The 12,876-nt window shown below is 36.0% G+C and overlaps 2 protein-coding genes across 4 annotated transcripts in view; both read left to right on the top strand.

Moving 5' to 3' along the window:
* The window catches only part of LOC110815295 (zinc finger (Ran-binding) family protein), a 30,251-nt gene extending 28,511 nt beyond the window's left edge, over window positions 1-1,740 (top strand). The window contains 1 exon segment of the mRNA XM_088214862.1: window positions 26-1,740. Coding sequence (XP_088070988.1) covers window positions 26-1,262 — 1,237 coding nt within the window. The 3' untranslated portion in view covers window positions 1,263-1,740.
* A 788-nt stretch (window positions 1,741-2,528) lies between these two features.
* On the top strand, window positions 2,529-12,269 carry ALY2 (ALWAYS EARLY 2). Of its 3 annotated transcripts, XM_088214859.1 has the most exons (20): window positions 2,529-2,722; window positions 3,389-3,489; window positions 3,908-4,006; window positions 4,092-4,154; window positions 4,377-4,454; window positions 5,140-5,314; window positions 5,618-5,683; window positions 5,768-5,877; window positions 5,982-6,321; window positions 6,472-6,552; window positions 7,229-7,509; window positions 7,599-7,649; window positions 8,386-8,679; window positions 8,762-8,940; window positions 9,038-9,320; window positions 9,568-9,768; window positions 10,339-10,500; window positions 11,072-11,275; window positions 11,349-11,621; window positions 11,901-12,269. In XM_088214859.1, the coding sequence occupies exons 2-20, from the start codon at window positions 3,391-3,393 to the stop codon at window positions 12,063-12,065; spliced, it is 3,204 nt and encodes a 1,067-aa protein (XP_088070985.1). In that variant the 5' UTR covers window positions 2,529-2,722; window positions 3,389-3,390; the 3' UTR covers window positions 12,066-12,269. The 3 variants fall into 3 exon arrangements, with proteins under 3 accessions (XP_088070985.1, XP_088070984.1, XP_088070983.1); XM_088214858.1 differs by having other exon boundaries at window positions 2,530-2,722; window positions 5,618-5,877; window positions 7,605-7,649; XM_088214857.1 differs by having other exon boundaries at window positions 2,530-2,722; window positions 5,618-5,877.
* The last annotated feature ends 607 nt before the right edge of the window (window positions 12,270-12,876 follow it).

The raw sequence follows: 12,876 nt of genomic DNA, 5'->3' as shown, positions 1-12,876 counted from the left end.
TACTGTCCTTTTTGCACTGTGGTAGATGCAACTTCTTAAACTATCGGAGAAATGTGACATGTTTCCATTGTGACTGCAAACGGCCACCTGATGAATTAGTAGAAACTAAAACATTAGAAAAGCAGCATGGGCTCAATATGGGGTTGAAGAAGGTTGGCAGCAGGCACGAGGTTTCTAATGCCTGGAATTTTGACTTCGATGATAATGAATCAGATGGGGCAGATGTTGCTGCTTTCGAGTATGCAGATTCTTCTGTGATGGGTGAAGATATTCCTTTGGACAGTAAAGCTCGTCAGACAAATTTTAAAGGACCTGAAGATGAATTCAGTGGGGCTAAAGGAGTTCCAAGATCCAGCAGAAGAGAATACGCTGCTCCTGACCATGGTAGGCCAGGCACGGGGTTTGACGATTTTGATGAAGATGACGTTGACAGCTATGAGATTGACACTCAGAAACAACCAGTCAGGAAGTTTTCTTCTAATGATTTTTCTGAAGTTGAAGGATTTTCTGAATCAGAAGACAGTGAAATGTCCAATAGCAATTCATTTGCTCATCGCAGGACCCCATCTTCAAATAAGACAACTAAATATGTGCAGCGAAGACAAGCTTTCTCTGGCTCAGAAAATGATGAATTGAGCTCTGATTCAGATGAAGAGATTTCTGTTCACCCCAACTGGAAATCCAGTCATATTGCTGATTCTAGACATAGAGATAGAGGAAGAGGTCCTAAGAGGGGATTGAGCTTTGGCTCGGATGAAGAACTTGGAGTTGACTCGGATATAGATGATAATCTTGGTAGGGATTTTGGTGACAGACAAAGAAAAGGCAGAGGGAATTTTAAGAGTACAAGAAGTTCAGGTTCTTTCAGTGGTTCAGTATCAGACAGTGACGATGACCTACATTCTTGGAGAAATAAGTCAGCTGGAAATAAAGTAGGAAACCGCGGGAAAGGAAAGAGTTTTAATGATGGGGGCTTTGGTAGGATTAGGCAGGCTAGATCCAAAGGGAGAACTAACACCAGAAGGAATCCACTGGATGATGATTACGATGCAGTATCTCGGGGGTCTTGGGGTAATAAGAGAGGATTTCAACAGAATGACTCTGGTAGGTGGAGAACAAGTGACAGGAGTCGTGAGCAGCAGAGTTTCAACAGACCTAAACGAGAAAGATTTGGAAATCAACAGCGTAGAAGGTCTACTGATTATGGCAAGGATACAGATTACGGAGAATTTAGAAACAGTAGACGTGTAATTGAAAGATGAGTGAAGCTGTGGCGCGGTTACTGTGCAACCAGTGATCAGTTTCCATGAGAATTTACTCTCGTACACAATCCCTTCCAGAAATCGAAGGGAGGGGAAGATGATGCTTTCGCCTCGCCTTGACTCAGTAATCCAAACTCAGCTCGAAAGGAATTCGAGCAGGAAGGTTAGATTTGGCAACAGTCCTGAGGAGGATTTCCATTCTTCTTAAAAGCCTTATATCTGTCTTATCTGCTGAACTACCAACCTTCTTTTTAAGTTTATGTTTGGAAGAAATGAATTTCAGGTGTGAAAAAATTTATTTGCATGAATCAGATTATATGTATATGAATTGGTTCAATGACTTTTTTCACTTTGCAGAAATCATATCATTTCATATTAATATGTAAAATGAATTCATAAATTTTTCTCAATAATTTTGTATTTATATCATCATATACAGTAATTATTTATATCAATGAATTCATATGTGTTTGTTTTATGTGTCTATTTATGAAATATAACTAAAAAATATTGAAGTCATATTTTGAATGTTAATTTACTTTATTTTTTTTTAATTTTTACAACAATACTATAAGTTCAAAATTTTTCTACAATAGCAATCTATATTTTTAAGTATAATCAGAATTTTTTTATTTATTTATATTGTGTTACTCAAAATTAAATTTATTAGAAACAAATTATTTTTAACACCACATATATTGTGATTTTGTGATTTAAATGTTAATACAAAACCATATAATTAAAAAAATATGAATTAGAAAATAATTATTTTGATGAAATTAAAATATTTAAACATAAAAAAATTACATAATTTACAAAACTAAATTCTTATAAATTAGTTTTGTCACTCTCAATCCCCCTTAATTTTGAAATTAGGATGCCAAATCTGGTTTATACAAGGCACTTCCGGGGTCGAAAGTTAAAATTCAAGAAATTTAGGATCTCCGTGAAATTATGGAGAAGTTTAGGGATCTCTGTGAAATTATGGAGAAGTTCAGGGACTCTTCACAAGTACACTCGCAAAACTTTCAAATATAATCTGCTAATGTTACCCGCACAGTGCACCGAACGAAACCCTGATATCGAGCCGTACAATTAATATCATGTCCACGTGTACGGAGATTAAGGGACCAGGATAGGTCTATAGTCGTCCTCTCACAACGAAAGATGCCACTGAGAAAAAGAAAAAATAAAAAAAAAAATTAAAAACAAAAAATGAAAGAATCTGATTGGCTGAACAACCTTTATATTCAAGTTTCGCGGCAACGCCTCACTCTCTGTCTCTCTCTCTCTCTCTCCTCTCTCGCAGATTTTCTCTCTCTAAAATGTTCTCTCTCTAAAACCCGCTCTCCGGGAAAAAGATCTTCACTTTCTCACCCCGTTACTCCATCGTGTTGTTTATGGTCCGGAATCAGATCTCGGAGAACTAATCGGCAAGCGTGTGGCCTTCGATCTGTACGGTAGGGTTTAAAAGTTTTGGCTTTTTTGTTCTCTTTTGAAAATTTTGGTTCTGTTTGGCTTCTTTTTCCTGGAAAATTTTTGGATTCAAAGTTTCTGTGACTTGTCTTCCCGGGGGGGGGGAAGGAAAGAGCTTCTCGATTTCAGGTGGGTTTTGAAGCTGTTTCTTGAAACCGCCGTTGAAGACGAGTAAATTCGTTTTGGGTTTTTTGAAGTGAATTTCAAATTTCCGGTTCTACTTTTTATGAAAATGCATGTCTTGGCTTGAAATTTTTCTTGTTGATTGTTCTTGGAAAGTGATCCTGCTGATGGTTGAATGGCTCTTGGCGTTTTTGAATTAGTGTTGTGGTTTTTTAACTGAATCCTTGAGGGCATTCCATAGTGAATTTGAATTTGGGGTTTTCGCTGATACGTGAGTTTTGGGTGTCTCGTAGAATTTGAATACAAACTCCAATTCTGTCATTCAAATTTCTTTTCTGGAATGGGTTTTTCTCCAGCATTTTTTTTTAAATCTTCGGGGAAGGTTAAAAACATTGATGTTGAACGCCTTTAAGTAATCTGGGAATACACTAGTTCTATCGATTTGTGGGGTGGTAGATCATTAGTATTCTCTCCATTCTGATCAACCAATTTGATTCGCCAACTAATGGTTAGACTGATCTGGATAGTGATGGCACCAACAAGGAAATCAAGGAGCGTGAACAAGCGATTTTCAAATGAAATCTCTCCAGACAAAAGTTTTGCGAACTCAAGCAAAACTAAGCAGCGGGTGAGTATTAATGGTTATGCCCTTTTGCTGAGACTTGAGCTGTCAAAAGCTGAAACCTGATGACTTTTCCTTGAAAAATTTCATATCTTCGTACTGGTGCAAATATTTCATACGGTGTTGTACTCTGTGGAGTTTTTGCTTTTGAAGTTTGGTTGAGAATGATCCTCAGTCTCTGACGTTAATAATAGGGTTCACTTTTTTACAACATTCTTATGACTTTGAGGCCTTTTTTCTTGAAACACGTTAAAATGTAGACTGGATTTTTAAATCGAGACATTCTTTTTTAAGAAACCCATATTCAAGGAATTGCAAAATCTTGCAATAAATCTCTCCCCCCACCCGCCTTCCTTTCTCTGTGGGACTTCTGTATGATTGGATGTTTTTTTGGTGACTTAACTATCATACTTTTTCTTCTCAGAAGAGGAAACTGTCTGATAAATTAGGACCACAGTGGACCAAGGGAGAGCTTGCACGTTTTTATGAAGCCTACCGGAAATATGGAAAGGATTGGAAGAAGGTGGCATAGTGTTTATTCATTTGGTGGCTTTTTTGAGGAGGATTGCCTATTAAAATATTTTCTTTTCGCTTTGTTGTATGTCCAGGTAGCTTCTCTAGTGCGGAATAGATCTGTCGACATGGTGGAGGCCCTTTATAATATGAACCGGGTGTGTATAGTCTATGCTAATTGCTTAAACAATTACCATAATCATTCTGGATTTTTTAGACTACCAGTAATACCCTTCTGTCCCTTGATTCTATTAGTTGGTATTTTGCTTTTCTGCTAGTTCTTAAATATAGCAGTTACAATTTTTGATAGCATAAGCTATAGTTTTTGGTATATTTTCTTGTTGTAAACATTTTTACATTTATGCACTTTAAACTTTCAGGCATACTTATCCCTACCAGACGGAACAGCTTCCGTAGTGGGCTTAATAGCAATGATGACAGACCATTATAACGTCCTGGTGAGATTTGATTTTGAATTTTTAGGTCTCAACCTTCTATATATGCTGAAGAATGTGATTTCTCATAATTAGCATCATCGCTACTAACTTTAAGTTAGATTATCTTAGAAAATAATACAAGTAATAAAGTTTGTCCTTTCCTATTTGATTGTAAGCTTTTTGGATAATTGCATTACTCGACTTAATTGTTTCCCTGGCACTGAAACAAAAGGTAGTGTCTTAATTCATCAAAAAAAGAGGTATTGGGTTAAAAGTGGTTAGTTTGCATTTGGATTTGTTTGCATTCAGATTTGTGTCTACATGCCAATCTTGTTAGAACAAAATTAATTGATAGAGTTTGATCTCTTCTCCACCCAATCAGTTATTTCACAGTCTATGTTTAGAAGTTTGGCTCTTCTTGTTATACTCCCTTAATTTGGTTACTTATCCATGTTAATCTTTCTAGAATATTTGCCTTTTCACTGGGTTTTTTTTGGGGGTTTGGTGGAGGGGGAACAGAACTTCTACTTCAAGTTGTTACCTTAGAAAGAAGTCTCGTGTCCTTCACACTATATGCTCTTAGCTCTTTTCATTTTGTTTTTTATGTTTTAATTTTTTCAAAGAAAGTGGCAAATACTCATTACTCTCTGAATTTATAGCTGTCATTTAATTGCTGAAAAATCATATCTTTGCTGTGAATTGACAGGAAGGTAGTGATAGTGAAAGAGAGAGTGATGATGCTTTTGGAGTACCATTGAAGCCTCAGAAACGCAAGCGAGTGAAAGTTCAGCTTAGTAACTCAAAAGAAGATAACTATAATTCTCAACTAGTTACATCGGGTGATGGGTGCCTCTCAATGTTGAAGAGGGTACAATCTTATGGTAAATACCTCCCTTTAGTTAGGCATGCAAGAAAAGAGTTGACAATTATTTCTGGTCAATGAGATGGTTTTGATGTACCCTAGAATTCTTCCATGATGTCCAAGTTCTTTAGTGTGACAATGACTTCTAACTAAATCATTTAGTTAAAACTTTGATGGTTGTTTTTTTTTTTCTTTTGGTTTATTTCCAGTGGCTTGATAGCCCTTCATTATCAGCAGGAAGGCATAAATTAAATACACCTGTCGTTCGTGGTATTTATTTGAAGTGTGAATTGCACTGCTGATAGTTCTGAACTTTTCTTAGGTACCCATCTCCGTGCAACTGGAAAAAGGACTCCTCGTGTCCCTGTCTCATACCTACACAAGAAAGGTGACAGAGAAAGCTCCATTGCACCAACCAAATTATTTAGAAAGTCTGATGTTGTTGCTAACGAAGATGATGCCCGTGTGGCAGCATTGGCTTTAGCAGAAGCATCTCAATTGGGAGATTCTCCCAAAGTTTCTCTGAAACCTTACCGCAAAAAAGAGCCCAACAAAACTTCATCTGTTGGGAGCTGGGAGAAGGTTCTTTTTCATTCATATAATTTTCTTCCAGTAATTGTTCTAATGCCTGTATTATTTTTCTGTGCTCTTGATTTAGATGATTTGTTTCCTTTGCATGTGACTAGTCCAACCTTCATGATGCTTCAATTCATGAAGATTGGGTAGAAGGTGGTAGAGGAAGCAGGAAATGTGAAAATGGAACTTATGTCAGAGATCGAGGCTCCTTAACAGATATTGAAGGAGTAGGTACCGTAGAAGTTCTTCGAAAAGGGAAAAAGTTCTATGGAAAGAACGTGAAAATTGAAGAAATTGGAACCAACAATTCTGATGAAGAAGCATGCAGCGGAACTGAAGGACTTAAAGGCAGTTCTCCAAGAGGGAAACTTGACATTGACATTTTAAATGTCAAAACACAGCAGTGTTCACAGGTCCGGAAGAAGAGAAGCAAGGAACTTTTCTTCGGAGGTACATTCTAGCTAACCAGATAACCGGGAAGATAGGGTTCTAATGGTTTCCCTGCAACAATGTTCATCTAGTACCTTAGAATCCATATAACTCCAATCATCGATGTGAATTGAAATAAAATTCTTTTTGTTGTTGTTGCTCCATACACAGATGAAAGCTCTGCATTGGATGCTCTCCAAACGTTGGCTGATTTGTCGACTTTAATGTTGCCAGTATCTACTGTTGAATCTGGTAAGTTTTGACTGTTCCTGTTTTACTTTTATAACTGTTTCTTTGTAGATATCAAGATATTTCATGCACTTAATATTTAATCAACATGTTGCATCTAGTATCTGAATTGAACTTGTCAAATTAGATATCAAATATAGTGTATATTCTAGATTTACATGCAACATAATCTGTGATATCTTTATCCTACACTGGATAGAAGTGTAATTGATTGAAGCCATTGAGCTCAAGTTTTTAATAGATGGTGGTTTGGACCCCAAATGTTCTTGTGCTAATGATGCTTGGACTGTGGGTGTTACAAATAGCATATGTCAATTCGGTGCCTCCTTGTTTGTGTGATTTTGGACCTTACTGGTCTCTTGATTCTGATTGCAATTGTGTTGTGTTGCCTCCATAAAAAAATAAAAAAAATTTATCAAATCTGATAAACTGTGATTGGTGGCCCTTAAAGTATTCAAGTCTACCACTACTAGTATAACTTAAGAATTTGAAAGCTAGTGGTTTTGGTCTAAAATGTTATTGGGCCAGTGATGCTGGAGTTGAGGCATTACAAAATGAAGCAATTAACATATCAGAAATTTGTTGCTAATGCAACGTCTCTTATTTGTCCTTTTCTCCATCTCTATTTATATGATCTTACATATTAGAGCTCATTTTTGTTATTTTCTGTTCAATCTAGAATCATCTGCTCAATTGAAGGATGAACAAACCATGGCTGATGCGGATGACAAGTCTAGTACGCCTGAAGCTACATCCACAAATTATACGGACAAAATAAAATACCAGGCCCCAAAAGAAAAAACTGTCCGTTCAATAAGAGGGATTGAGGGTACTAACCCTAAAAAGTCTAAACTTGGAAGGTACTGGTCAGTTGATGCTAAAGCTGTTCCTGATGTAAAGAGAGCTCCTCAATCTACCAGTAATCCTTGCAAAAGGAAACGTAAATCTTTGGGGCCAAAGGTAAGTTTTCAGAGATTTCCTCTATATCTACTCTTTCTAGAAAATGGTCAGGCGACTTCTTCTGTGACAAGAACCATTATTTGTTCAAGCTGCAGGAAATTCTGAAGGATTCTTGTCAAAACAAATATGTAGACAGTGAGGTATGCAAGTAGCTCATCATTTGACTTGAAAGCTTTTATGCATCATGTGCTAGCTTGATATTAGGGAAATTTCGTTGTGAATTATTTTTTACCTTCTCTCTCTTCTTTGTTTTTTTTTTTCTTATGTTTATCTTTTCTGGAGAGTAGCTTACACTCCTCTACGTTGTTTTCATTCTTGTAATATAACATATTTCTTCTCATAATTGTTGAGAGAAATTTCAGTCCTTATGATGTGACAAACACATGAATAAATTAGAATCAGGAATTCAGTTTGTGGACTAGCTTGGTTGAGGAGTATTTCCCACTTCTGATAAAAGTTTTGTAATGATTGGAGAAGGAATCTTGCTAGTTTCCATCATGCTACCAACTCTAGTCATTTAAAACTGTTAAAGATATTCTTTTTCAAGATAAAATAGATTTTTTAATAATTAGCTGCAATCATTCTGTCTAGTTTTTAAGAACTCTCTTTTTGTAATTATTGGTTGTTAATATACGCACTCAATTAGGCTCTATCTTGAAGATGCTTAAAGAACTTTTGGCTTAAAATATGTATTAGTGGATCTCTGATATGTGTCTTTACATTACCGATATTTGGGTAGTTCTCTGATAATACATTGGGTTTTTAGGTCATGGATTCCAATGTTCCTTTATCAATTGCTCATATATGTATGTGATATTTTATTCTTTCTTTTTAGGATTTAGTTTATCCATTGCTTCATTCATGTTTATATGGCAGGAGTTCCTAGAAGAAGACAAAAAGTCGATGACCAAGGGGAAACACAATGGTCAAATTTCTGCTAAGTCAGAACAGTGGAAACCAGCCAAAACATCAGGGGCTGATTTGACAATGTCAACTACACAAGTGTCTGCCGTTAACTCAGTTAGCTTGCCAGCCAAACGGCAACGTAAACGGAAGATGGACCTGACCAGAAGATTAATCAAAAAAGAGGGGAGCTCCTCAGGCAACATTGTCAATAACCAACCTAATACAAACTCTTTTCCGCAAGAAGAAAGAGTGCTTCTTCTAAAGGTAAAATCGATCTGTTGATGTTTTAGGAAATCTTGGTTTGTGAAGCATGCCTGCTCTTATATACGTGTTAATTGAATTTCAGGAAAAGCTTTCTCGTTGCCTGTCATGTCCTTTAGCACGTAGATGGTGCACTTTTGAATGGTTCTACAGTGCTATAGATTACCCTTGGTTTGCCAAAAGGGAGTTTGTGGATTATCTAACTCATGTTGGACTTGAGCATATTCCAAGGCTTACACGGGTAGAATGGGGTGTCATAAGAAGGTATATTTCCTGACTTATGTTACATTTATTTATGGGGATAAAACTATTCAATATTTGGAAGTTGGGATTCTTAATGGTGCATCTGCTTGTCTTTCAGTTCTCTTGGTAAACCTCGGAGGTTTTCTGAACGTTTTTTATATGAAGAGAGGGAGAAACTTGAACAATATCGAGATTCTGTGAGAAAACATTATGCTGAACTTCGCGCTGGTGCTAGGGAAGGACTTCCAACAGATTTAGCTCGTCCTTTATCGGTTGGAAAACGAGTAATTGCTATTCATCCAAAAACAAGGGAACTTCATGATGGAAAAGTACTTACAGTTGATCATACTAAGTGCAGTATTATGTTTGATTCTAGTGATCTTGGAGTTGAATTTGTCATGGTAATTGCTCAAGCAATTGTTTGTCATATTATACTTATCCAGCTATGCATTTTTAATTATTTATTTGCTTTTTTTCCTTTTGCGTTTTATATTGGCAATTAATGATGTTGCAGCAACAATAAGATATTTGAAGTTACTTAATAAACTGAAGGGAAAGTTTCTGTTACATGTCAAATATAATATTACATGGAAATCTTTCCAATTATTCTTTACAGATTTTGGGTCCTAACAGGAACTTTTATTGTAGGATATTGATTGCATGCCTTTAAATCCATTGGACTACGTGCCAGAAGCTCTGAGGAGACAGAACTTTGATGTTGATAAATGTTCTTTGGTATCTAAAGAGCCACAAATGAATGGGTATCCAAATTTTAGTGGGTCCATGAGATTTCCTTTTACTGGGCAGCTGGAAGGCGTAGGCGCTCCCGTGAATACTCTGGTAAAGCAGGTAAATCTGCATGCCAGTTAAATTCACTTGAAATTTCCATGGAGCGGTCTTTCTGTAGACATTTGATAAATCTGGATGATAACTGCAGCATACAACTGAAAATGCAGCCTAATCTTGCTTCTTCTTTTTCGCTTTGATACCTACCATTCTTCTCCAAGATTGAGATACGCACTTAGCCAAAAAGCCTTTATGCTTATTATAGCATATCTGATTTCTGCATTGACTGTTAAAGTAAATATGTTTCATATTTTGTAATTAAAATGTCTCCCAAATTGAAACTTATCTTTGAAGTTTTTAGAAGTTACCATTTCTAATACTCGGATCTTCTAAAAAAATTGTATTTTAACTTACTCTGTCATTGGACAAATATCTTTTTCTCTGTGTTAAAAAGAATGCTATTTTTTGAATTTTAATTGATTCAAATGTCTTCATCATTGACGATGTGCATGGTAGAAAACATTGTTAACCAAAGTCTAATCAGCTGTCCACCTTTATTATAGAAGTACAATTTGTTATTCATAGAACTAGAATAGGGGTCCAACTCGACTCACTTTTACTTGTGCTGTGCAGGTGGATACAAGTTATGCCATACCGCAAGCTAAGGTATCAGAAACTAGCCCTGTTAGTGCACAACAAACAATGCACAGCCAATCATGTGTCACAGCACATAACCAAGCAAGGGAAGCTGATATACAGGCTCTTTCTTTGCTGAATCGTGCACTAGATGAAAAGGTAATAATTTGTCGCTTTGTTTTTTCTTCTTTCAATAATATATTCTTATCCAGTATCTATATTTTAAGAGATATATGCATTTTTATACTCGTGTGGGATCTCATTTGAAGTAAACAAGCATTGGATGTTGCGACATGCAGCACTGCCATCACATTATAATGGTTTAGGAACAAGATCAGTTTGGTAAATGAACTTTAAAGAGGGATCTGAGGAACTATGTTTTTCTAGTTCCTGGACCTATTTTCACCTGATCCACACATTTCCCATCTATTAGCCTTGCTGTTCTAAAATTTTGTGTACTCCATCCTCTTGGTCATTGGAGATTTTTGCTGCCATTTCTTGAGATTGAAGGCCTGGAATAGTGAGTTTTCTTTGGAAACCAAATGAATAGGTTTCGATATTTAGAAAATGGAACCTCTAGAAAGCATATTGCTACACTTTTGCTAAATGAAGTCCAAAGCCAGGCATATAGCTTCCATGAATTTATCTTTTTGCTTTATGTTTTCCCTTAAAGTTTATAACTGTGTTTTTAACCTTGCAGCTACTTCTGGTTGATTTTTCCCAATTTCAGGTTTCCTCTGCCCTGCTAATTTTGCAGCAGCATGGCAGCCCCCCGCCTACACGACCCAAGCCCTCAGTGACTTCTACTTTCTTAGGTTGCTTGAGGAGTTCTCTGGATGATTCTTTAACTTCTCAGGATTCAGGATCTGAAATACTTAAAATTGTCAAGGGCTCAAGATCAAAAGCATCAGCAATGGTGGATGCAGCTATTAAGGTATCATGGATCTTTTTTTGAACTTTTGTTGAGCTCAAAAGTTAACTTGTCTCTTAATGCAATGCACTTTCAGGCAGTATCGTCTATGAACGAAGGGGAAGATGCATTTTTGAGGATCAGTGAGGCTTTGGATGACATAGACAAAGGGCAATTAGCATCTTACTCTAGGGTTCCTGGGAATAGGTCACAAGAGCAAGTAAATGACAGCTTGAATCAGCAGAATGGGTCAGTTTCTAGCGCATCAGAACCTATGTCTGTTGGTTTCAAACTGCGGGATTCAGATAATGAGACACGAATTCTTTCAGATCTTATCACATCATGTGTGTCAACTGTGCTCATGATACAGGTAACTCAAGAACTCCATTGCTATAAATACTTGGCGGTATTGGCATAGAACAAGTCATTTATTCCACTAACCATAGCAAATTCAAGTGCCATAAGCATGAGAATTATATTATGAGCTAGATTCATGCTGTTTCTTGAATTATTTTATAGTAACGTTAACTGCTGCTACTAGTTCTGGAATGCTACCACCGTTTTCCATCCTTCCTGTAACTCATTCATTTGAACACCCTTTTGTTTTCGTTCATCTATACGGTAAACACTATCTTCTCCTGATGTGTAGATGTGTACTGAAAGACAGTATCCCCCAACAAATGTGGCTCAGATAATAGATTCTGCTGTTACAAGCTTGCAGCCTTACTGTCCGCAGAATCTGCCAATTTATAGAGAGATACAGATGTGCATGGGAAGAATTAAGACCCAAATACTAGCTCTTATACCGACATGAGTTTGATGCTTCTTTTTTCTTCTTCTTTTTTTCTTTTTCCTCTCTAATATTGCCCACAACTAACATTGTAAATATTAAGGTAGATCTTCCAGCTTTAGTTCTTTAAATTTTTTTTTTTTTTTTCCAACTTTCTTTAGTAACTGAGATGTTTTTGTAGTTTTGACATTAACATCATCAATATAGAGTTCTTATCTTTTGGCTATATATATTCACTCAATTGCAATTCTTCTATTTGATAAAAATTGTATCTAAGAAACTCCATCACTAAATTAGCTTATGAAAAGCAAAGAAAGGATCTCGAAAACGAAGGATTGAAACAAGAAAATTGGATGAAGCTAAAATCTAAATTACTGATAGATCTAGAAAATCTGAGTAATTAATTACTGATAGTTTCTGTAATTAATTAATTAATTGTAGTTCATGTTAAAAATATTTACATGAATGCACTTTATAATCAGACCAGTATAGTACTTAACCTAGCTAAGAAGTAATTCCCAATCCAGGAGTAGCAAAAGGGGCTGGCTTTTAACTCAAAACTAGAGTTTATAAACTATAAAATTTGATATTCATTAAAATGCATTGAACTGTCAATTATTTGATCTAAAAAAATGAGAATGTTGTAAAATTTTATGCAACCATTTTAAAAGCTTGCAAGAAATTACAGACCAATTTCTAGAAAAATTATTGAAAGCAATTTAATCATAATTAATTTGGAGAAAAACTTGCTTTGACTTTTGTCAAACACCCTTCCTTCAGCAACAGTGGAATTTCAGTGGGAGACAATTTGAAGTACCATTCCAATGAAGTACAA

The sequence above is a fragment of the Carica papaya genome, chromosome 3 (genome assembly GCF_054855325.1).
Source record: "Carica papaya isolate Zhongbai chromosome 3, ASM5485532v1, whole genome shotgun sequence".
Classification (NCBI taxonomy): domain Eukaryota; kingdom Viridiplantae; phylum Streptophyta; class Magnoliopsida; order Brassicales; family Caricaceae; genus Carica; species Carica papaya.
This window is presented reverse-complemented; position numbering and strand designations above follow the sequence as displayed.